Raw genomic sequence first — 24,693 nt, 5'->3', positions numbered from 1 at the left:
GGATATTACCCACCACCAAATACATGGATATTACCCACCACCAAATACATGGATATTACCCACCACCAAATACACGGATATTACCCACCCCAAATACACGGATATTACCCAGCACCAAATACACGGATATTACCCACCACCAAATACATGGATATTACCCACCACCAAATACATGGATATTACCCACCACCAAATACATGGATATTACCCACCACCAAATACATGGATATTACCCAGCACCAAATACACGGATATTACCCACCACCAAATACACGGATATTACCCACCACCAAATACATGGATATTACCCACCACCAAATACATGGATATTACCCACCACCAAATACATGGATATTACCCACCACCAAATACATGGATATTACCCACCACCAAATACATGGATATTACCCACCACCAAATACATGGATATTACCCACCACTAAATGTATGGATATTACCCACCACCAAATACATGGATATTACCCATCCCAAATACACGGATATTACCCACCACCAAATACATGGATATTACCCACCCCAAATACACGGATATTACCCACCACCAAATACATGGATATTACCCACCACCAAATACATGGATATTACCCACCCCAAATACATGGATATTACCCACCACCAAATACATGGATATTACCCACCACCAAATACACGGATATTACCCACCCCAAATACATGGATATTACCCACCACCAAATACATGGATATTACCCACCCCAAATACATGGATATTACCCACCACCAAATACATGGATATTACCCACCCCAAATACATGGATATTACCCACCACCAAATACATGGATATTACCCACCCCAAATACATGGATATTACCCACCACCAAATACATGGATATTACCCACCCCAAATACACGTATATTACCCACCACCAAATACATGGATATTACCCACCCCAAATACATGGATATTACCCACCCCAAATACACGGATATTACCCACCACCAAATACATGGATATTACCCACCACCAAATACACGGATATTACCCACCACCAAATACACGGATATTACCCACCACCAAATACATGGATATTACCCACCACCAAATACACGGATATTACCCACCACCAAATACACGGATATTACCCAGCACCAAATACACGGATATTACCCACCCCAAATACACGGATATTACCCACCACCAAATACATGGATATTACCCAGCACCAAATACATGGATATTACCCACCCCAAATACACGGATATTACCCAGCACCAAATACACGGATATTACCCACCCCAAATACACGGATATTACCCACCACCAAATACATGGATATTACCCACCACCAAATACACGGATATTACCCACCACCAAATACATGGATATTACCCACCCCAAATACACGGATATTACCCACCCCAAATACACGGATATTACCCACCCCAAATACACGGATATTACCCACCACCAAATACACGGATATTACCCACCCCAAATACACGGATATTACCCAGCACCAAATACACGGATATTACCCACCACCAAATACATGGATATTACCCACCCCAAATACACGGATATTACCCACCACCAAATACATGGATATTACCCACCACCAAATACATGGATATTACCCACCCCAAATACACGGATATTACCCAGCACCAAATAAACGGATATTACCCACCACCAAATACATGGATATTACCCACCACCAAATACACGGATATTACCCACCCCAAATACACGGATATTACCCACCACCAAATACATGGATATTACCCACCCCAAATACACGGATATTACCCAGCACCAAATACACGGATATTACCCACCCCAAATACATGGATATTACCCACCACCAAATACATGGATATTACCCACCACCAAATACATGGATATTACCCACCACCAAATACACGGATATTACCCACCCCAAATACACGGATATTACCCAGCACCAAATACACGGATATTACCCACCACCAAATACATGGATATTACCCACCCCAAATACATGGATATTACCCACCACCAAATACATGGATATTACCCACCCCAAATACATGGATATTACCCACCACCAAATACATGGATATTACCCACCACCAAATACATGGATATTCCACACCCCAAATACACGGACATTCCACACCACAAATACACGGACATTCCACACCCCAAATACACGGACATTCCACACCACAAATACACGGACATTCCACACCCCAAATACACGGACATTCCACACCCCAAATACACGGACATTCCACACCCCAAATACACAGACATTCCACACCCCCAAATACACGGACATTCCACACCCCAAATACACGGACATTCCACACCACAAATACACGGACATTCCACACCCCAAATACACGGACATTCCACACCCCAAATACACGGACATTCCACACCACAAATACACGGACATTCCACACCCCCAAATACACGGACATTCCACACCCCAAATACACGGACATTCCACACCCCAAATACACGGACATTCCACACCCCCATATACACGGACATTCCACACCACAAATACACGGACATTCCACATCCCCAAATACACGGACATTCCACACCCCCAAATACACGGACATTCCACACCCCATATACACGGACATTCCACACCCCAAATACACGGACATTCCACACCACAAATACACGGACATTCCACACCCCAAATACACGGACATTCCACACCCCAAATACACGGACATTCCACACCCCAAATACACGGACATTCCACACCCCCATATACACGGACATTCCACACCGCAAATACACGGACATTCCACATCCCCAAATACACGGACATTGCACACCCCCAAATACACGGACATTCCACACCCCATATACACGGACATTCCACACCCCCAAATACACGGACATTCCACACCACAAATACACGGACATTCCACATCCCCAAATACACGGACATTCCACACCCCCAAATACACGGACATTCCACACCCCAAATACACGGACATTCCACACCCCAAATACACGGACATTCCACACCCCAATACACGGACATTCCACACCCCAAATACACGGACATTCCACACCCTAAATACACGGACATTCCACACCCCAATACACGGACATTCCACACCCTAAATACACGGACATTCCACACCCCAAATACACGGACATTCCACACCCCAAATACACGGACATTCCACACCCCAAATACACGGACATTCCACACCCCAAATACACGGACATTCCACACCCCAAATACACGGACATTCCACACCCCAAATACACGGACATTCCACACCCCAATACACGGACATTCCACACCCCAAATACACGGACATTCCACACCCTAAATACACGGACATTCCACACCCCAAATACACGGACATTCCACACCCCTAATACACGGACATTCCACACCCCAAATACACGGACATTCCACACCCCCATATACACGGACATTCCACACCACAAATACACGGACATTCCACATCCCCAAATACACGGACATTCCACACCACAAATACACGGACATTCCACACCCCAAATACACGGACATTCCACACCCCAAATACACGGACATTCCACACCCCAAATACACGGACATTCCACACCACAAATACACGGACATTCCACACCCCAAATACACGGACATTCCACACCCCAAATACACGGACATTCCACACCCCAAATACACGGACATTCCACACCCCAAATACACGGACATTCCACACCCCAAATACACGGACATTCCACACCCCAAATACACGGACATTCCACACCCCAAATACACGGACATTCCACACCCCAAATACACGGACATTCCACACCCCAAATACACGGACATTCCACACCCCAAATACACGGACATTCCACACCCCAAATACACGGACATTCCACACCCCAAATACACGGACATTCCACACCCCAATACACGGACATTCCACACCCCAATACACGGACATTCCACACCCCAAATACACGGACATTCCACATCCCCAAATACACAGATATTCCACACCCTAAATACATGGATATTCCACACCCCAAATACACGTACCCTTCTTGCCCAGTAGTATAGCGAGCAAGTGGAGTTACTATAATGATATCTGTGTGTGTATCTTGCTTTTACGTGACCTTTTATATAATTCTGTGTGACTTATTGCTATGGTGCTGGATGCATAATCCACGTGGGACCGATATCAGGGCAGGGGGCTCTTAAAACTATCAACTTGCAAAGATGAAACAACCTCCACACCCTGGCCTAGTTAGCACTGGGACCCTGATGTGCACATCCCACACCCCAAATACACGGATATTACCCACCCCAAATACACGGACTTTACCCACCAGCAAATACACGGATATTACCCACCACCAAATACACGGATATTCCACATCCCCAAATACACGGATATTCCACGCCCCAAGTACATGGACAGGCCATACACCACATACACGGACATGCCACACCTCAAATACATGTACATTCTACAGCCACAATACAAGGACACTCCACATCGCCAAATACACTGTCATTCCACACCCCAAATACACGTACATTCCACATCGCCAAATACACGGTCATTCCACACCCCAAACACCTAGAGGCCCCACACCCCAAACACCTGGACATTCCACACCCTAAATGCACGGATGTTCCACACCCCCAAGTACACGGAAATTACACACCTTAAATACATAGACATTCCACACCCCAAATACAAGGACATTCCACACCCCAAATACAAGGACATTCCACACCCCAAATACATGGACATTCCACACCCCAAATACACGGACATTCCACACCCCAAATACACGGACATTCCACACCCCAAACACACGGACATTCCACGCCCCAAATACACGGACATTGCACACCCCTAAATCATAGTATGATTATAGGTACATAGGTACAGCAGAGAAGGAGGCCATTCGGCCCATCGTGCCTGTGCCAGCTCTCTTTTGTGCCGGCTCTTTGAAAGAGCTATCCAATTAGTCCCATTCCTCTGCTCTTTTCCCATTGAATCTGCTTCCACCACCCTTTCAGGCAGTGCATTCCCGATCATTACAACTCGCTGCCTAAAAAAAATGTTTCCTTATGTCTCCTCTGGTTCTTCTGCCGATCACCTTAAATCTGTGTCCTCTGGTTACCGACCCTTCTGCCACTGGAAACAGTTTCTCCTTAATTACTCTGTGAAAACCGTTCATGATTTTGAACACCTCTATCAAATCTCCTCTTAACCTTCTCTGTTCTAAGGAGAACAACCCCAACTTCTCCAGTCTGTGCACATAACTGAAGTCCCTCATCCCTGGCACCATTCTAGTAAATCTCTTCTGAACTCTCTCTAAGGCCTTGACATCTTTCCTAAAGTGTGGTGCCCAGAATTGAACACAATTCTCCAGCTGAGGCCTGACCAGTGTTTTATACACAGACATTCCATATCCCCAAATATACAGAAATTCCACACCCCAAATACATGTTAATCCTAGGCAGGCTATCCTAAACATGGCATGTGTAAAAGTACACGTTCGGATCAAAGGACACTCTGTTTCTTTTTCAATGTGAACCCAAGGCAGCGTTGTTGATGGAAAGCCCAAACTCTCACATAGAATCATAGAATTTTACAACACAGGCAGAGGCCATCTCGGCGCGGACTCGATGGGCCGAATGGCCTCCTTCCATGCTGTAACCTTGCTATGATTCTTTCTATGATCTCACCTGTGCAGACTCTCTGAAAGAACTGTGCACATGGTCCGATTTCCCCCGCCCGTAATGGCCTCTGTTGGACACGGCTGGATCACTGTTACTTTGTGGAGTATCGATACTACTTCCTCAGTGTTGTGACAGGCCTCAAATGAACGTCTCAATTCCCTGAACTTAGTACCTGACCAATTCAATGGCATCAAACTCCATTACATTGACAGATTGCATCAGCAGTGATTGAGGCTGGGTGTGGTACAGTCAGTGCACTGTTACACATATACGGGCCGTTGTTCACACGCATCATGCTTAAACAGATAAGGGTAGATATTAGCCCTCTGACGGCAGAGCAATCCTGCCAACAGGAGGCCTGGCCCATCTCGAGGGCCGGTTTTCATTGCCATAGCGCCAGCGATCTGCACGACCCGAATGGGTATCCCGCTGCAGCTCGCTGGATCCAGGCTAGCACGATTTCAGACCCAGGAAGGTAAGTCTGGGAGGAGGCGGGGCGCAGGGGAGGGGGGAGGAACTGAGGGGGATGGGAGCCCTGGGTGGCAGTGGATTATTGTGGAGCCCAGAGGTGCACTCCTGCTGCTCCTGGCCTCACAAATACTATTCTTTACTTACCTTCTATGCAGCCACTTCCTCCTCACCGCTCGTTTCAACTGAGCACAGCATCCATGGCAGTGCTCCACTCAGCTGTCTCTCTAAATTACATCAGGGTTCTACGTGTGTCTTAGGACCCCAATTATTGTAGAGTAACGAAGCTTCCGCCCAATTCAGGTGGGCATTCAGCGGAAGGCCCCAGTAAATATGGCGGCGGAGTGGGAATGGGGCGTTAACTTCGCTCCAGCTATTTTAACTTCTGCTTCCGCCCAGCGGACCAAGTTAAAGTCAGCTCTATTATCTTAAGTAACTTTCAGCCTAATTGCTCTTCCAGGTGAAGGGAATAAAAGCACAGGGTAATTGTTGTGTATCTTCATGCTGCAGCCTATTTCTGTTAAAACCGTCCCATGTACAACGTAGGCAAAAGCACAGGGCCACCTGCTGCCGAGCTGAGCCTTCAGCAGCCCCCGCTCCCCCCATCCTCCCCCCGCCCCTCCACAATCCGTCTACCTCACTTTCACCACCGTTCCCCTGGGCAGAACTTTGCATGCCCTTGTGGGGAGGGGGAGATAACTGAGGCAAGAGAAAAACGTGAGGAAGATCGGAATACAACTTTAGGCTTCTGCAAACAGCAGCAAGCAGCATCGGCACTGGGGGGAACATTTAAAAATGTAAAACATTTATAATTATGACCCTGCTGTTTCCCTCCATGGCCTCTCCCCTCCCATTCTCAGTAACCTCCTCCAGCCCTACAACCGTCCGAGATCGTTGTGTTCAAGATGATTAAAGGATTTGATAGAGAGAAACTATTTCCTCTGGTGGGGCAGTCCAGAACAAGGGGGACATAACCTTAAAATTAGAGCTCGGCCGTTCAGGGGTGATTTCAGGAAGCACTTCTTCACACAAAGGGGAGTGGAAATCTGGAACTCTCTTCCCCCAAAAAGCTGTTGAGGCTGGGGGTCAATTGAAAATTTCAAAACTGAGATTGATATATTTTTGTTGGGTAAGGGTATTAAGGGTTACGGAACCAAGGAGAGTAGATAGAATTAAGTTACAGATCAGCCACAATCTACTTGAATAGTGGAACAGGCTCGAGGGGCTGAATGGCCTCCTCCTGTTCCTTTGTTCCTCCAATTCTGGCCTCCTGCACATCCCCACCATTGGCGGCCGTGCCTTCAGCTGCCTAGGCCCTAAGCTCTGGAATTCCCTCCCTATTCTCTCCGCCTCTCTCTCTCCTTCTTTAAGGCGCTCCTTAAAACCTACCTCTTTGACCAAGCTTTTAGTCACCTGTCCTAATATCTCCTTACGTGGCTCGGTGTCAAATTTTCTCTGCTAATGCTCCTGTGAAGCACCTTGGGACGTTTTACTGTGTTAAAGGCGCTATATAAATGCAAATTGTTGTTGTTTCTCCTTTATCCAGGATCCTGAACTGATCAGCGATTCAGTTACAGGAAGTGTTTACCGTCATCTCCACGGTTACTGTATGATGTACATCAGTTCAGAGCCACATCCACCCGTGATGCTAACAGAGGTGCAGAAGGTCACAGTATCGTAAACTGCAATCATTCTACTGTGATTGATACTCTGTGTATCAGACAGTCCGAACAGAGCACATGCAGGGCAAAGGTGGAATAATAATGTTTATCAAGGATAAATATGTTTACAAAAGCAACAGCTGGCAATCAAACACCTTGGAGACCAGAAGTGATGGTAATCAGTGCTGAACCAGGCTACACATCCCAAGTAGTCGGTGGGTAACTGGGGCGTTCTTTATTAGAACTATAGAATTTTACAGCACAGAAGGCGGCCATTTGGCCCATTCAAGCCTGTGCCCTGTGCTTTCCCCACAGCCTGCAAATTTTATCCCCTTCAAGTATTTATCCAATTCCCTTTTGAAAGTTACTATTGAATCTGCTTCCATCACCCTTTCAGTGCAGTGCTTTCCAGATTGTAACAACTCGCTGCTTAAAAAGAATTCTCTTCATCTCCCCTCTGGTTCTTTTGCCAAGTACCTTAAATCTGTGTCCTCTGGTTACCAACCCTCCTGCCACTGGAAACAGTTTCTTCTTATTTACTCTACCTTTCATGATTTTGAACACCTCTATTAAATCTCCCCTTAACCTTCTCTGCTCCAAGGAGAACAACCCCAGCTGCTGTAGTCTCCGAGTTCTCTTGTCCTTTCCCGAGCTATCATGTCCCATGCCCTTGTTTTGTTTTCCAGGTAGCATTAGATTTTTTTTGAGCCTTTTTGCCAGGTGCAGTTATTTATCACACCTCGAGCTACCTCTATTGGCACCAGAGCTTCTGCCACCAGGAATCCTACAAACTGACGTGTTTGGGGGAAAACAGGGGCCAGCCAGGCAGGTCAGCCTGCCCAAGAGGTGCTCCGGGGCCTCCTGCCCACACTTATACCCCAACATCTGCAAAGCTCACGTTGGCAGGCATTGTTGATGGAGGGTCCTCTTCCCAATGAAGGCTGTGCCCGCACCCCTCTCCCCCTGGCAGCACAATAAGATGTGGACACCTCTGTCTAACCCTTATCCCGGGAGGTTCTACAGATGCCTTCCAATCACAGCATACAATGAAAGAAGGCATGCCAGGATGCCCAGGACACACCATTACCTGCTTCATTGCAACTGCCAAGATGCCACCAACCATTTCTGCAGGCCCTGGCAAATCCACCTGGGCATGACTGTGGTAACCTGCCTTTCCAGTGTCTGGATCAGCAGGGGATAAGATGCCAAGCTCTGCCATCTGCTGCAAAGACACCGGCGGTTACCAGCAGCATGGATCTCGAACATGTGCAAGGACGGTAACGGTCAGCTGTGGCCTGAAACTTAGCTGCACCTTCTTGCAGGCAATGCCGACCTACGGGATGGTGCTGCAGACTGGCACAGAGGAGAACTCTCCTCACAAGCATCTTATGCACTTTGACTTCCACAGTCATCAGAGGTCAGGTACTGGGCTGTTCCATCACCTATCTTCAGACTCATGTCTGCACCTATGGGTCCTTTTCCTTTTACCTTGACCCTGCCACTTCTTAATTCCCTGCCCCTTCGGTCTTGGCAGAGTTTGCCGATGGTTTGAGATGCCTTTGAATGCTCTCCAGAAGCTTTCTAAATTTTTGTCCCCTTCCTTGTGACACTCCCCTTTAATTGTCCCCTTTAACACACGGTTTTCCTCTCCAGGTTTGATGTCATCCCTAGACCTATCGGAGTTTGCACCTAGAATTGTGAATAATTATGTAAATGAGGTTGGACTGGAAAATTAGGTGCTATTAGCACTTCGGATTTATATAGAATTACATAGAATTTACAGGCCATTCGGCCCAACAGGTCAATGCCGGTGTTTATGTTCCACACGAGTCTCCTCCCACCCTACTTCATCTAACCCTATCAGCATATCCTTCTATTCCTTTCTCCCTCATGTGTTTATCCAGCTTCCTCTTAAATGCCTCTATACTATTCGCCTCAACTACGCCATGTGGTAGCGAGTTCCACATTCTAACCACTCTTTCTGAGTAAAGAAGTTTCTCCTGAATTCCCTACTGGATTTATTAGTGACGGTCTTATATTTATGGGCCCTACTTTTGGTCTCCCCCACAAGTGGAAACATCTTCCCTACATCTACCCTATCAAACCATTTCATAATCTTAAAGACCTTGATCAGGTCACCCCTCAGCCTTCTGCAACCTGTTTGGTCTTTCCTGACATCTCAGTCCTGGGACTTAGCTCTTAAAGTAATGGGGGTGGGGGAGGGGCTGGCAATCGGGGGGTTGCGATGGCCGAACTTCTAGGCCATAGAAACAGAGAGAGAGAGCAAGAAACTAAGAGAGACAGAGAAAGAAATGAATTTCAATGTTCAACAGTTTTCACTTTTGGTCCCATCAAACATTTCGAGAGCAGAATTGAACCTTCCTCTGTATTACCCAGCCTCGGAGAGAAGCAGCCGGTCTGCATCAAAGTGACGAGTAGCAAGAGGAATCGCTGAACTCGACAGTCTGGGTTGGATTCAAAAGACTTTCCTAAATAAATGAACCACCCAGTCGCAAGTGAAAAAGGGGTCTCCAAATCTCCCCAAACTATACATACACCGTTCTCACAGTACATACACTTACCTTCAGCAAGCCGTAACAGAGCAGCGAGCTCAGCTGGGATCTCGAGCAAGCCAACATCCTGTAGAGGGATAGAGAAAGACATCAATTGATGGTGCCTGGGCGACAACAGAAGTTTATATGTGCAACGCACTGTCAGATCCAATGAAAAGAGCATAGGGTTCTTGTGGTGTGTTTGACTGGTCTTGTTGGAGGAGAGCATCTCATTGAGAGATGAGACAGGCTGGCACAGGGAGGATGACATTGTGATTGGATTTATTTATTGCTGGTTGGGATTGAACTGATAATTAACACCATTGGTTAACGGTGACTGGTAAACTTCAGTTTTTAATTACAGTCGATTTTGGGATGTTCAGCAGCATGTTGGGGATTTGCATTTCCCAATTTCCATCCTTCTTTCCCCTGAAAATGGCAAATCAGCAGCCTTGCACCGGAAGGTTTTATAGGGTAAATTTTGCGAGGCGAGGCTCGAGCTGTGGAGCCACATTCAGTGGGAGCACGGATCGGAGAATGTGGCAGGGTCAGCGTGCCCGACTCCTGGCACTCCCAATTATCTGGCCAGTTGAACATACCGACCTACACATCTGATTTGCCGATCCATGCCTCGCAAAACTGACTCTTATATGTTTACTGGATGACCACCTATGGCCACAACTGCACACAATACTCCAACTGTTGGCCTAACTAATGCCTTATGCAAATTCAACATCACTTCCTTGCTTTTATAATCATGTCCCTTTGCATCTACACTCTACACTAGCTGTTTCTGTTCGTCCACGCTGTTAAGTAGTTCACCATTTAGAGTACACTCCCTTTCATTTGTTCTTGTTCCCTGTTTGTGTTACCAAAATGTGTTAAGCTGCATCTTCCAACTACCTGCCCACTTCAGCAATCTATTTCTGTCCTCCTGCAATCTCCTACACTTTCCCTAGTTTGCCACACTCCCTAATTTGATAAGGCAAACCTCAATACCATTCTTCTTGTGTTTGAGTCATTTTTATAAATGGAAAACATAAAAGGTCCCAGTATAGATACATGGTCACAACTATAACCACATCCTGACAATCTGAAAAACGCCCTACTCTTTGCTCTCTGCCCCTCCTTGCCATCTCTCTATCTTCACAGCTATATTCCTTGTAATACCATGTGCAACAAGTTTAGGCTCCTTCACCTTTCTTGTTCCCAGAATGTATCCCTTCACATTTCTCTGCCTTGAACTGCACCTATCTGCCCACTCTGCTAACCTGTCTATCTCCTCCTACAGTCTCCTGCATTCTCCCTCACAGGCTCATAATTTTGTGTCGGCAGCAAGCTTTGATATCAATCCTTTTCTACCTATGTCCAAATCATTTATCTAAATGAGAAACAAAAGAGGTCCAGGTAAAGATCCATTAGCGCACCTACACCCACATCCTGCCAATCTGAAAAACATCCATTTACCCCTACTCTCTGTCCCCTGGCCATCTCTCCATCCATGCAGTTACACTTCCTTTAATACAATGTGCCTTAATTTTCATAACAAGTCTCTTATATGGCACTTAAAGAAGTGTCTTCTGAAGTCCATATATAAAACATCCAACACATTCCATTTACCTATACAATATGATATTAGATATTACCAAGAACAAAGAGTGAGAAATGTTTGGAATAATCTGCCAGTAAAGGCATTTTGGTTATTCAAAATAATCTTGGATCTTCTGATGGGCAAGGTAGAGTACTGGAGTTACAGCTTTGATCTCTGACCTGATTTTTCTTATTTTCTGATACGATACCTCTGAGGTTAAAGACATCCGAGAGAAACAAGCTGTAACTCAAATGGTGGCCCGTGCCAGGCCAATGCTGCAACACCAAGGCTCATGGGCTTCAGTTGTTTGCAGACCAGAGGGACTCAGCAAACATCTACAGTGTCGTTAAAGCAGTGCACAGTCCGCAATATCACTGCTCCCTCGAAAGGAATCAACAGCAGCTTGTTGATTTTAGAAAAGGTGCTCGATGGCGAGTGGACTTTGTTGGACAGCCTGTCGAGAGTCCCGTGATCATCAAGATCAACAACAAGGCTCCAAATGGACAGAGGTTTACCAATGTGGCTGTGATGCTCTCTCCTATTGACTCAGCCCTCTCCCCATCTCCATCTGGAGGGAGCAAATTATGGTTCAGTTTTCAAGCACATGAACCTATAAGCACCATCCAGAAAATGTGACTGTGGAATTTTGGATTACGTCTTCCTTTCTTCCCCCTGATGAGTGCGAGCAAAATTCTGTCAAATCCTGAACAGATCGCTAACAAATATGACAATGTCCTACCTGAGACTCAGTGCGGGTTCCATGCAAAGCAAAATATGGTCATACAATTTCTGTAGCATGACTGGAGCAGTGGAAATGGAACAAGGATCTATACTCAGTGTTTGTTGACCTGACTACGCCATCTGACCCTATTAGTAAACCGAGGCTCTGGAGGCTGCTATCCAAGTTCAGCTGACTGGTTAAGTTCAACAACATAATTTGCCCGCTACATGCTGGTATACTTAGCAGAGTGACTGTTGACAGTGCCAATATCTGATCATTTCTCCAGCTCAAACCATATCAAGGGGGGCTGCTTCTTGGTACCCAGTTTAGTCAGGCTGTTCTTTGCCACAAGCCCAGAATGTGCAATGATGGGTCTAATAGAGGGTGTTTACATCCAATTTCAAATCACAGTCAAAATATTGACGCTCGGCTGATTTTGTGTGTAAACCAAAGTGAGGAAAAGGATAGCCCATGAGCTGCTCCACGCCATCACATGAACTCTCAATGCACACAGAGAGGAAACACTCCAACTAATCACTGCCATCACTACTAACAATCATTCTGAAACAAATTAAAGTTATATAGCCCAGCTCATGTTATTTGCCTATCCATGACAAGCTTTTTATTGTATGCGGTTCCCTCAATCTTGCCACCTCCTTCTTTCCTTCTCTGTCCTGGAGGCGATGGCCAGTGCATTCTGTAATTGCCCACCTGTCACCTCCTCCAGCCCCGTTCTCCTCCTGCCCCTTTATCACCATTGACTTTTTTACACACTAACAACCTCAACAACTTTCCTTATGACTCTCCTGCCTATTTTCCAATAATCAGCTTCATCACTTACTGTTACTGGTGCCAGGACTCTCATTAAGTCCTTTTTGTTCAATTAATTTTCAGCTCCAGAACTCAAACCCTTCACATCAGTACAATGCTGTTAGCCAAACGCACCATCTCAATGCTCCACCTCTTATTACCAGTATAATTTTACACAGCTATTATTCAATGCCTCTTTTTATGCTGCATTAAATTTCTTCATTACTTCCACCATGAATTATAAAACCATCCAAGTTGCCAATCTTATCTGCTTTCGTCATGGTTTACTCTCAGGTCACGTTTGGGGAACTCCTCTCTCTTGGTCATTACACTGACATCATCTTTTCTTTTCCATCCATTTTCCAAACATGGCTGATTTCCTTTCTCAGGGATCTCCAATCTCTCTTTTGTATCTGCCAACTGTATCATCACAGGAACATTGACTGTTTACTACTTTTCCATTCATCTTGATCCCAACTTTTAAATCATCCAGCATATCACTTGTAATGAATTCAGAGTACCCATTGGGAGAGGTTTAAATTTTTACCTCCATAGACCCCTCCCTATCTATGTAAACTCCTCCAGCCCTACAACCCTCTGAGACCTCTGCGCTCCTCCCATTCTGGCCTCTTGTGCATCCCCAATTTCCGTCACCATTGGCGGCCGTGCCTTCATCTGTCTAGGTCTTAAGCTCTGGAATTCCCTCCCTAAACCTCTCTGCCTCTTTACCTCTCTCTCCTCCTTTAAGACGCTCTTTAAAACCAACCTCTTTGACCAAGCTTTTGGTCACCTGTCCTAATATCTCTTTATGTGACTCAGTGTCCAATTTTGTCTGATTACGTTCCTGTGAAGCGCCTTGGGACATTTTACGACATTAAAGGTGCTATATAAATGCAAGTTGTTGTTACCACCTGGACAAAAAGCTTTGTCTGGGAGGAGGCAGAGAGGACAATGGAATGGGGAGGACTGTACATCTGTAATGGGGTCTGTGATTTTCCAGTTTAAACGGGAAGAAAATTGGCCAGGCTCTGTTACGGGCATGCAATCCTTCCTGCCCGATTTTCCTGTCTGCTTCCGCCCTGGGGATGCTCTACGCCCGGGGGGGGGGACAGTAAAGACAAAATTCTACTGCTCATCTCACTTCCGTTATGATCTTTGTCCATTTTGATAACTCATTACCAACAGCTTGTTGTTCCCAGTGAAGACCTGTAGCAAATCTTGTCTTTCTCATTGATTCCTTTGCAGGACACCTATCAATCTCCCGTGCCTCACCCTATAAAGCACGCCCTCGTAATCTATGACGTGCAGGTAAAATTCAGACCAGACAAGAGGTCCTCCATGATGCCCATTTGACTCTTGTAATGCTATTCCAATGCTCTCCTGGTCGGCTCCCACCTTCCACCCTCTGTAAACTTGAGCTCATCCAAAACTCTGCTGCCCGTATCCCAACTCACACCAAGTCCCGTTCACCCATCACCCCCTGTGCTCGCTGACCTACTTTGGCTCCCAGTCCGGCAATGCCTTGAATTTAAAATTCTCGTCCTTGTTTTCAAATCCCTCCATGGCCTCGCCCCTCCCTATCTCCGTAACCTCCTCCAGCCCTACATCCCTCCAAAAAGGCGATGCAGGAAGAGAAGAATTACGGTTTTGTTACAAGTGTGGCAAACAGGCTCCCAGATGCTGTTGTTTAATCTGCCAGTATTTGATCAGAAGTCGACCTGAGACACATCGTGATTCCGTCTGAGGGAGGGCTGTCGGCAGTTAAATTAGCTCACGCTGTAATCAGGAGACTCATCCTAATACTCAGTTTCACCTCCCTTCGTCCAGGTCTTTCATCGCTGGGCCCTTTTTATGCTGGTTCTCTATCAGCAACAGATCATCGTCTCCTCTTTAGTTGTATTCAAACTATTAAAAGGCGGTTTTAGGACTGATATCAGGCTGTTTTTCTTCACACGCATAGCCCCCGATTTTAACCTAACCTGCCCGGTGAGAACGGGTCAGCTTCGGGTCAGATGCCTGATTTACACCCCACCTGATTTTACCCTCCATTGAAGTTAACGGGCGTCTGATGCTAACATGGCCTATTCGGGCAGGTTAGGGTTAAAATCGGGGCAGGAGTGATCGATGTGTGGAGTAGTGGAGGCTAAAACCCTAAAATCATTGAAGAAACAAGTGGAGACGACAATAGGTGAGGTAGGGATCTCTCTGAATGGGTGAATTAAGATGGGCCAAATGGCCTTCCTCATTCAGGATGATTTTGTGCTTTTATGTTTTGTGGTAGTCGTGGAAACCCTAGCTGTTGACTAGCTGCTGTGTTTTCTTCTCTTAACGATTGATTCTCCTATTGTTTTATATATCAAGAATAAAATTGTCATTTTTTTTAAATGGAAAAAGCCCCAAGATTTTCAAGTTATTTTCAGTCACTTATTTCAAAAGATTTTTTAAAAAATAAAACTGTACCTGCATTTCTTATTTCATGCCCCTTCACTGTGACCAAGCGCCAGGCCCGACACCATCGGAACGGATATAAAGGGGACTACTTTAATCCGTGGAGGTGACTCGTGCGCCATTGTGGTTATAAAATTGTTGGAAAGATAAAAGGCCCCCCAGCTACTGAGGAAGAAGGGAGACTGTACAGGGACTCACCATTCCCACTGCTGCTCCTCGTCCCTTGGTCATTGAGTGTGTGCTTCGATTCCACGATGTCTTGATCAGCTAAGAAAGGAAGCCGTAAGCATGAGACTCTCACTGTCACACATCCAACCAGCCAACACCCACTACTTCCTACCTACTTGTCCATCCCCTTCTCCCACCCCCCCCAACCCGTCCCACCACCACTCCTTCTTGAAGACGTTGACCCTTGCCGGGGTGTGGTTGCACTGGGTGCTGGCTGCACTTCAGTGCCTCACCCATTCTTCATGTATGACTCTGAGCAGTGAGAGTCAGCGGGCTATTCAACTGTGGGCAGCATCACGGTTGAGCCCGATCCTGTCCCGACATCCGCACATCTTTCTGCAAAGGTGATTGACTTAGCCATTGGGAGCTGAACTCCAGTGTGATTAGCCTCCTCCTTAGCTGAGAGACACTGAGACGAATTGTAGGGCCCCTACTGCTCCCCAAATGAAACCATCTACCTCAGCTAGGCCAGCCTGGGACCTTCCTGTTCTGATTGATTCACTGAATGCTCCGACCCACATTTAACTAGATTAAACCCCATCCACTTTCGCCCAGATTAAACCTGCCTCCTATCTCCTTTGAATCACTCTAGATTCAGGCTATCTCTCAACACTTTACTGAGTCACTTACCCATCATCCTAACAGAAACCTTCAAAGTACTTACACGAATAGATTCAGCACATTTCTGAATACAGACTGGGCCCAGCCAAACCCTCCTCTTCCACAAAACGCCTGCTCTGTTGTTTCAATGTCAGAGTTAAACAAATGCTACCCTGAATCGGTCTTGGACGTGAAACCAAAGAAGGCAGATCAGCCTCCGCCTCAGCTTCCTGCACCCTCTACCACCAGCTTCGTATCGTTCAGCCCCAGCATCAACTCTCAGATTTCAAATACCTGATTCCTCCTTTCCTGCTCTTTAAACGCTGATTCTGTTCAGCTTGAGCCTTCCAGTGGAATCCCTTCCTTCTGCACAGTGCTTAAACCCAGACTGAGTGTCTCTGTAAAGGGCAGCAAGATGCCATAGACACTGTACGCATTGCCTTACTATACCAAAGTCCACACAGAGAAAGGAAAGCAAGATTTACTGCTGTTGAACTTTGTTCGGTCATTGTTGTCAATATGGTAAATGGAAGTGAGCTATTTCTCAACAAGCTCCACTGTACCAGAATACATTGCCACTCCCTGACCCATGGAATGGTAGAGGTGTGTCGATCACGTACAATAACATCATTACATGGCTTGGACCTTGTCCACTGTCACGTTTGTTGAATAGAGGTTCAACTGTGGCACTGCCCCCTGCCCCCTACTCCCTGCTCCCCACTCCCTGCTCCCCACTCCCTGCCCCCTACTCCCTGCTCCCCACTCCCTGCTCCCCACTCCCTGCCCCCCACTCCCTGCCCCCTACTCCCTGCTCCCCACTCCCCCACTCCCTGCTCCCCACTCCCTGCCCCCCACTCCCTGCCCCCCACTCCCTGCTCCCCGCTCCCCACTCCCCATTCCCTATTCCCTACTCCCTGCCCCCCACTCCCTGCCCCCCACTCCCTGCTCCCCGCTCCCCACTCCCCATTCCCTATTCCCTACTCCCTGCCCCCCACTCCCTGCCCCCCACTCCCTGCCCCCCACTCCCCGCTCCCCGCTCCCCATTCCCTACTCCCCTACTCCCTGTCCCCCACTCCCCGCTCCCCGCTCCCCATTCCCTACTCCCCTATTCCCTGCTCCCTGCTCCCCGCTCCCGACTCCATGCTCCCCACTCCCTGCCCCCTGCTCCCCACTCCCTGCCCCCTGCTCCCCACTCCCTGCCCCCTGCTCCCCACTCCTCACTCCCAGCCCATGCTTCCCGCTCCCTGCGCCCTGCCCCATACTCCCTGTCCCCTGCTCCCCAATCCCTGCCCCCTGCTCCCCTACTCCGTGTCCCCTGCTCCACGCTCCCTATTCCCTACTCCCTGCCCCCTGCTCCCCTACTCCCTGCTCCCCGCTCCCTGCCCCTCACTCCCTGCTCCCCGCTCCCCTACTCCCCTGCCCCCTGCTCCACGCTCCCTACTCCCTATTCCCTACTCCCCTGCCCCACGCTCCCTACTCCCTATTCCCTACTCCCTGCTCCCCGCTCCCTGCCCCTCACTCCCTGCTCCCCACTCCCCGCTCCCCATTCCCTACTCCCCTACTCCCTGCCCCCTGCTCCACGCTCCCTACTCCATGCTTCCCACTCCATGCTCCCTGCCCCATGCTCTCCACTCCCTACCCCCTGCTCCCCACTCCCTGCCCCATGCTCCCCACTCCCTGCCCCTTGCTCCCCACTCCCAGCCCATGCTTCCCGCTCCCTGCTCCCTGCCCCATGCTCCCTCCTCCATGCTCCCCACTGCCTGCCCCATACTCCCTTTCCCCTGCTCCCCAATCCCTGCCCCATACTCCCTGTCCCCTGCTCCCCAATCCCTGCTCCATGCTCCCTCCTCCGTGCTCCCTCCTCCCTGCCCCATACTCCCTGTCTCCTGCTCCCCAATCCCTGCCCCATGTTACTTGTTCCCTGCCCCATGCTCCCTGCTCCCTGCCCCATGCTCCTTGCTCCCTGCCCCATGCTCCTTGCTCCCTGCCCCATGCTCCTGCTCCCCACTCCCTGCCCCATGCCCCATGAACCAACAAGAGGGCAGGCCATACTAGATTTAGTAATGAGTAATGAACTAGACTTAGTTAATCTAACAGTAATGGAACATAATATGAACAATGATCAGAATAAGATCACATTCAATGTTAGGTTAGAAAAGGAGAAACTTAACTACAGTTACTAAGATTCTAGATTACTTTAACGAGATGAAACATAGACTGAAGGCAGCAAACTGGTCAAAACTGTTGTTGGGTAAAACTACAGATGGGTGGGAGGTGTTCAAAAAAGAATTTAGCTTAATGCAGGACCAGTATATACCCCTAAGAGGCAAGCGCACCACTTATCAAATAAAACAGCCATGGTCGACAAAAGAGGTGAGAGATAACATAAAAGTAAAGGAGAAAGCATACAAAAGTGGAAAGAATAGTGTAGATCCAGGGGACTGGGAGAGATATAAAGAACAGCAAAGGAAGACAAAAAAGATAATAAGAGTTGCAAAAAGGGAATATGAAAAGAAACTTGCGAGGGATCTCAAGATAATCACAAAAAGTTTTTACAATTATATTAGATGATAAAGCGTAGTCAAGGTTAATGTGGGCCATTTAAAAACAGATGTGGGAAATACTGCAAATGAAAATAAGGAAATGGCAGACTTGTTGAATAATGACTTTGTGTCAGTCTTCACAGTAGAGGAAGAGGATAATATACCCGACACTCCAGGGAAACTAATAATGAATCAAGGACCAGAACTCACTAAAGTTAACGTAAGCAAGAAAACAGTATCAGAAAAAATAGTGGCTCTAAAGACCGACAAATCCCCAGGAGCTGATGGTTTCCACCCCAGGGTTTTAAAGGAAGTAGGTGAGGAAATTGCTGATGTGTGAGTCATGATCTTCCAAAACTCTCTTGATTCAGGAATTGTCCCTTTAGAAAGGAAAATTGCAAATGTAACTCCATATTTTAAGAAAGGTGAGAGAGAAAAAACAGGAAATTATAGACCAGTTAGTCTAACATCTGGTGTGGGGAAGTTATTGGAATCTATAATTAAGGACAGTGTGACTGAGCACTTAGAAAAATTTGAGCTGATTAGAGAGAGCCAACACGGATTTGTAAAGGGTAGGTCTTGTCTAGCGAACCTAATTGAATTTTTTGAGGAAGTAACTAAAGTAGGAGACGGGGGAATGTCTATGGATGTAGTTTATATGGACTTCCAGAAGGCATTAGATAAGGTTCCACATAAGAGACTGTTAGCTAAAATTAAAGCTCAAGGAATTGAAGGCAAATTATTGACCTGTTAGAAGATTAGTAGGCGATAGAAGACAGAGAGTAGAGATAATGGGTGTGACTTGAATTGGAAGGAAGTGATTTGTGATGTCCCACAAGGATCTGTGCTGGGGCCTCAACTATTCACTATATTTATTATTGAGGAAGGTAACACAATGGAGAGCCATATATCCAAATTTGGCAATGACACAAAGATTGGTGGCATAGTAAGTCGTGTAGATGGGAGCATAAAATTACAAAGAGTTATTGATAGATTGAGTGAGTGGGCAAAACAGATGGATTTCAACCCAGGTAAGTGTGAGGTCATCCATTTTGAACCAAAAAAGGATTGGTCCGAGTATTTTTTAAATGGTGAAAAGCTAGGAACAGTGGAGGTCTAAAGAGATTCAGGGGTCCATGTACACAGATCACTAAAATGTAGTGATCGGGTACAAAAAGTAATCAAAAAAGCTAATGGAATGTTAGCCTTTATAACTAGAGGGCTAGAATATAACGGTGAGGAAGTTTTGCTACGACACAAAGCCCTGGTTAGACCACATCTGGAATACTGTGTACAGTTCTGGGCACTGCACCTTAGAAAGGATATATTGGCCTTAGAAGGAGTGCAGTGCAGATTCACAAGAATGTTACCAGGGCTCCAAGGGTTAGATTATGAGGTGAGATTACATAAACTAGGCTTGTATTCCCTGGAATATAGAAGGTTAAGGGGTGATTTGATTGAAGTTTTTAGGATTCTGAAAGGAATTGACAGGTTAGATAGAGAGAAACATTTTCTGCTGGTGGGGGAGTCTGGGACAAGGGGACATAACCTTAAAATCAGAGCCAGGCCATTCAGGAGAGAAGTTCGGAAACACTTCTTCACACAAAGGGTGGTTGAAGTGTGGAACTCTCTCCCGCAAAAAGCAGTAGATGCTCGCTCAATTAATAATTTAAAATCTGAGATTGATAGATTTTTCCTAGCCAAGGGTATTAAGGGGTATGGAGCCAAGGCGGGTAAATGGAGTTAGGATACAGATCAGCCATGATTTCATTGAATGGCAGAACAGGCTCGAGGGACTGAATGGCCTGCTCCTGTTCCTATGTTCCAATGCTCCCCACTCCCTGCCCCATGCTCTCTGCTCCATGCTCCTTGCTTCTTGTTCCATGCTACTTGATTCCCGCTCCCTGCTCCCAGCCTCATGCTCCCTGCTCCTCATTTCCTGCCCCATGCTCTCTGCCCATGCTCCCTGCTCCCCACTTCCTGCTCTCTGTTCCCTGTTCTCCACAGCCCAATCCCCCCTCCCTGCCCCATGCTCCCTGCCCCATGCTCCCAGCCCCATGCTCCCAGCCTGCTGCACAAAAAACAGGCAATGTGCTATGCTTTGCCTAGTTGGAAAAGGTCTTGAGTTGGACTTCCCCAATGGCCCTATGGGTAAAGACAACACCAAAATGTTTAGAGAACCATACAGACCAGAAGGCCCCAGGTTTCATCCTCGGTCTATGCTGAGTTATCTGATCTTTGCAAGAGGTGGCAGCAGTGCCTCAGGGAGGGGGAAATCAGCCAGGATTCCTGCTCCTAATTGCTAGGCAGTGAATAGGGTACATACACAGTGAACAATGAACAGGGTGTATACACAGTGAACAATGAACAGGGTATATACACAGTGAACAATGAACAGGGTGTATACACAGTGAACAATGAACAGGGTATATACACAGTGAACAATGAACAGGGTGTATACACAGTGAACAATGAACAGGGTGTATACACAGTGAACAATGAACAGGGTGTATACACAGTGAACAATGAACAGTGTATATACACAGTGAACAATGAACAGGGTATATACGAAATGAACAATGAACAGGGTGTATACACAGTGAACAATGAACAGTGTATATACACAGTGAACAATGAACGGTGTATATACACAGTGAACAATGAACAGGGTATATACACAGTGAACAATGAACAGGGTATATACACAGTGAACAATGAACAGAGTATATACACAGTGAACAATGAACAGGGTGTATACACAGTGAACAATGAACAGGGTATATACACAGTGAACAATGAACAGGGTATATACACAGTGAACAATGAACAGGGTATATACACAGTGAACAATGAACAGGGTATATACACAGTGAACAATGAACAGGGTGTATACACAGTGAACAATGAACAGGGTATATACACAGTGAACAATGAACAGTGTATATACACAGTGAACAATGAACAGTGTATATACACAGTGAACAATGAACAGTGTATATACACAGTGAACAATGAACAGGGTATATACACAGTGAACAATGAACAGGGTATATACACAGTGAACAATGAACAGGGTATATACACAATGAACACACACAGTGAACATGATACATACACTCAACAAGGGTACACACAAAGTGAACAGAGTATACACACTCAACAAGGATACAGATCAGCCATGATCTTATTGAATGGCGGAGCAAGCTCGAGGGGCCGACTGGCCTACTCCTGCTCCTATTTCTTATGTTCTTATACACATACAGTTAATATGGCATATGCACTCAACAAGGTTACACACACAGTGAACAGGGTATATACATACAACAAGAGTAGGCACACAGTGAATAGGGTATATACACTCAACAAGGATACACACACAGTGAACAGGGTATATACATTCAATAAGGGCACACACACAGTGAACAGGATATACACACTCAACAAGGGTACACACACAGTGAACAGGGTATATACACTCAACAAGGGCACACACACAGTGAACATGGTATATACACTCAACAAGGGCACACACACAGTGAACATGGTATATACACTCAACAGGGGTACACACACAGTGAACAGGGTGTATACACTGAACAGGAGTACACACACAGTGAACATGGGATATACACTCAATAAGGATACACATACAGTGAATAGGGTATATACAGTCAACATGGTATACAAATATTATACAGGTTATATACACTCAACAAGGGTACACACACACTGTGAATGGTATAAACACTCAACAAGGGTACACACACAGTGAACAGGGTATACACACTCAACAAGGATACACACACAGTGAACAGGGTATATGCATTCAACAAGGACACACACACAGTGAACAGGGTATACACACTCAACAAGGATACACACACAGTGAACAATGTATATGCACTCAACAAGAGTACACACCATAAACAGGGTATATAAACTCAACAAGAGTACACACAGTGAACAGCAGTATTCAGGCTGTTTTGTTTATGAATAAAGTTTGCTTTTTACAATCCAACATTGGAAAATGTAACTTTCTCTGTGCAGTTTTCACCAATCAAGTTAAGACCAAGATAGCCTGAACTGGGCCAAATGCACTGAACAGCAGTGGACACAATAAACAATGGACTTGAGTAGAGAGCAACAAAAGTGCAAAATAGATATATTCCTATTATGGAGAAAAGGAAATGCATCACAGAATAGAGTTCTGTGGATTAATAGATATCAAGGAAGGAAAAAGAACTTTCATTTATACAGCACCTTACGAATCCTCAGTGCATCCAAAAATGCTTTACAATCAATGAATCACTTTTTTTGAAGTGCAACAACTGTTGTTTTGTGAGTAAAACTTGGCAACCAATTTGGCACAGCAAGATCCCACCAGGAATGAGATAAATAACCAGTTAATCTGATTTTGGTGGCATTAATTGAGAAATAATTTGGCCAAGACACCAGGAGAACTCCCTTGATCTTCAAATAGTGCAATGGGATCGTTCACGTCCCATCTCAGAGAGTTTAACATCTGGCTGATGTGATTGCTGTGCATCATTGGGAATTGTGCCTCCTTTTGGCGTCACGCTAGTGCACAGTTGTGGATTCAAGCCCCACTCCAGAGACTTGATCACAAATCCTAGGCTTACACTCACAGGGCAGAAACGAGGGAGCGCTGCACTGTCGGAGGTGCCGTCTTTTGGATGAGACGTTAAACCGAGGCCCCTTCTCCCCTCCTCAGGTGGATGTAAAAGATCCCACAGCACTATTCGAAGAGGACCAGGGGAGTTCTCCCCAGCGTCCTGGTCAATATTTATCCCTCAACCAACATCGCTAAAACAGATTGTCTGATCGTTTGTCTCCCTTCTGTTTGTGGGATCTTGCTGTGCACAAATTGGCTGCCGCATTTCCTACATTACAACAGTGACTACACTTCAAAAAGTACCTCATTGGCTGTGAAGAGCTTTGGGACATCCTGAGGTCGTTAAAGGCACGATATAAAAGCAAGTCTTTCTTTTAATCTGCCAGCAGTTGGTTACAGTGTTGGTTTTTTTTTGGAAAACATTAGATCAAATGGGATTATTAGCTTGCTGGAGCCATCAAGGGAACAAATTAATTCTAATTTTTGATTGTGTCATTGGCCTATTTGGTGGAGGTTTGTGATGCAGGTGCCTATAAGAATTATTCTGTGATGTAGTTGACTCGAAATATATCAGTCAGAACAGATCAGAGCCCCCTCCCACTGAGGTCTATTTCTACAGATTCTTATATATGTCAGGGTGTTGCTATAAATGACTGTATGTTGCTGTGTGTTTCTCTCAGTAACTGTGTGTCATGCACGTCAGTGTGTCTGGTGTGTCACAGAGTGTCATTGTATGTTGACGTGTTG

At 46.2% G+C, this 24,693-nt stretch overlaps 1 protein-coding gene across 1 annotated transcript in view; it reads right to left on the bottom strand.

Moving 5' to 3' along the window:
- The window catches only part of LOC137341328 (unconventional myosin-XVB-like), a 372,666-nt gene that overhangs the window by 177,660 nt on the left and 170,313 nt on the right, over positions 1 to 24,693 (bottom strand). Inside the window, exons 25-26 of the mRNA XM_068004452.1 lie at positions 10,397 to 10,460; positions 7,121 to 7,134 (exon numbers count right to left, since the gene is read on the bottom strand). Coding sequence (XP_067860553.1) covers positions 7,121 to 7,134; positions 10,397 to 10,460 — 78 coding nt within the window. The remainder of the gene's footprint in view (positions 1 to 7,120; positions 7,135 to 10,396; positions 10,461 to 24,693) is intronic.

The sequence above is a fragment of the Heptranchias perlo genome, chromosome 23 (assembly GCF_035084215.1).
Source record: "Heptranchias perlo isolate sHepPer1 chromosome 23, sHepPer1.hap1, whole genome shotgun sequence".
In the NCBI taxonomy this organism is placed as follows: Eukaryota; Metazoa; Chordata; class Chondrichthyes; order Hexanchiformes; family Hexanchidae; genus Heptranchias; species Heptranchias perlo.
This window is presented reverse-complemented; position numbering and strand designations above follow the sequence as displayed.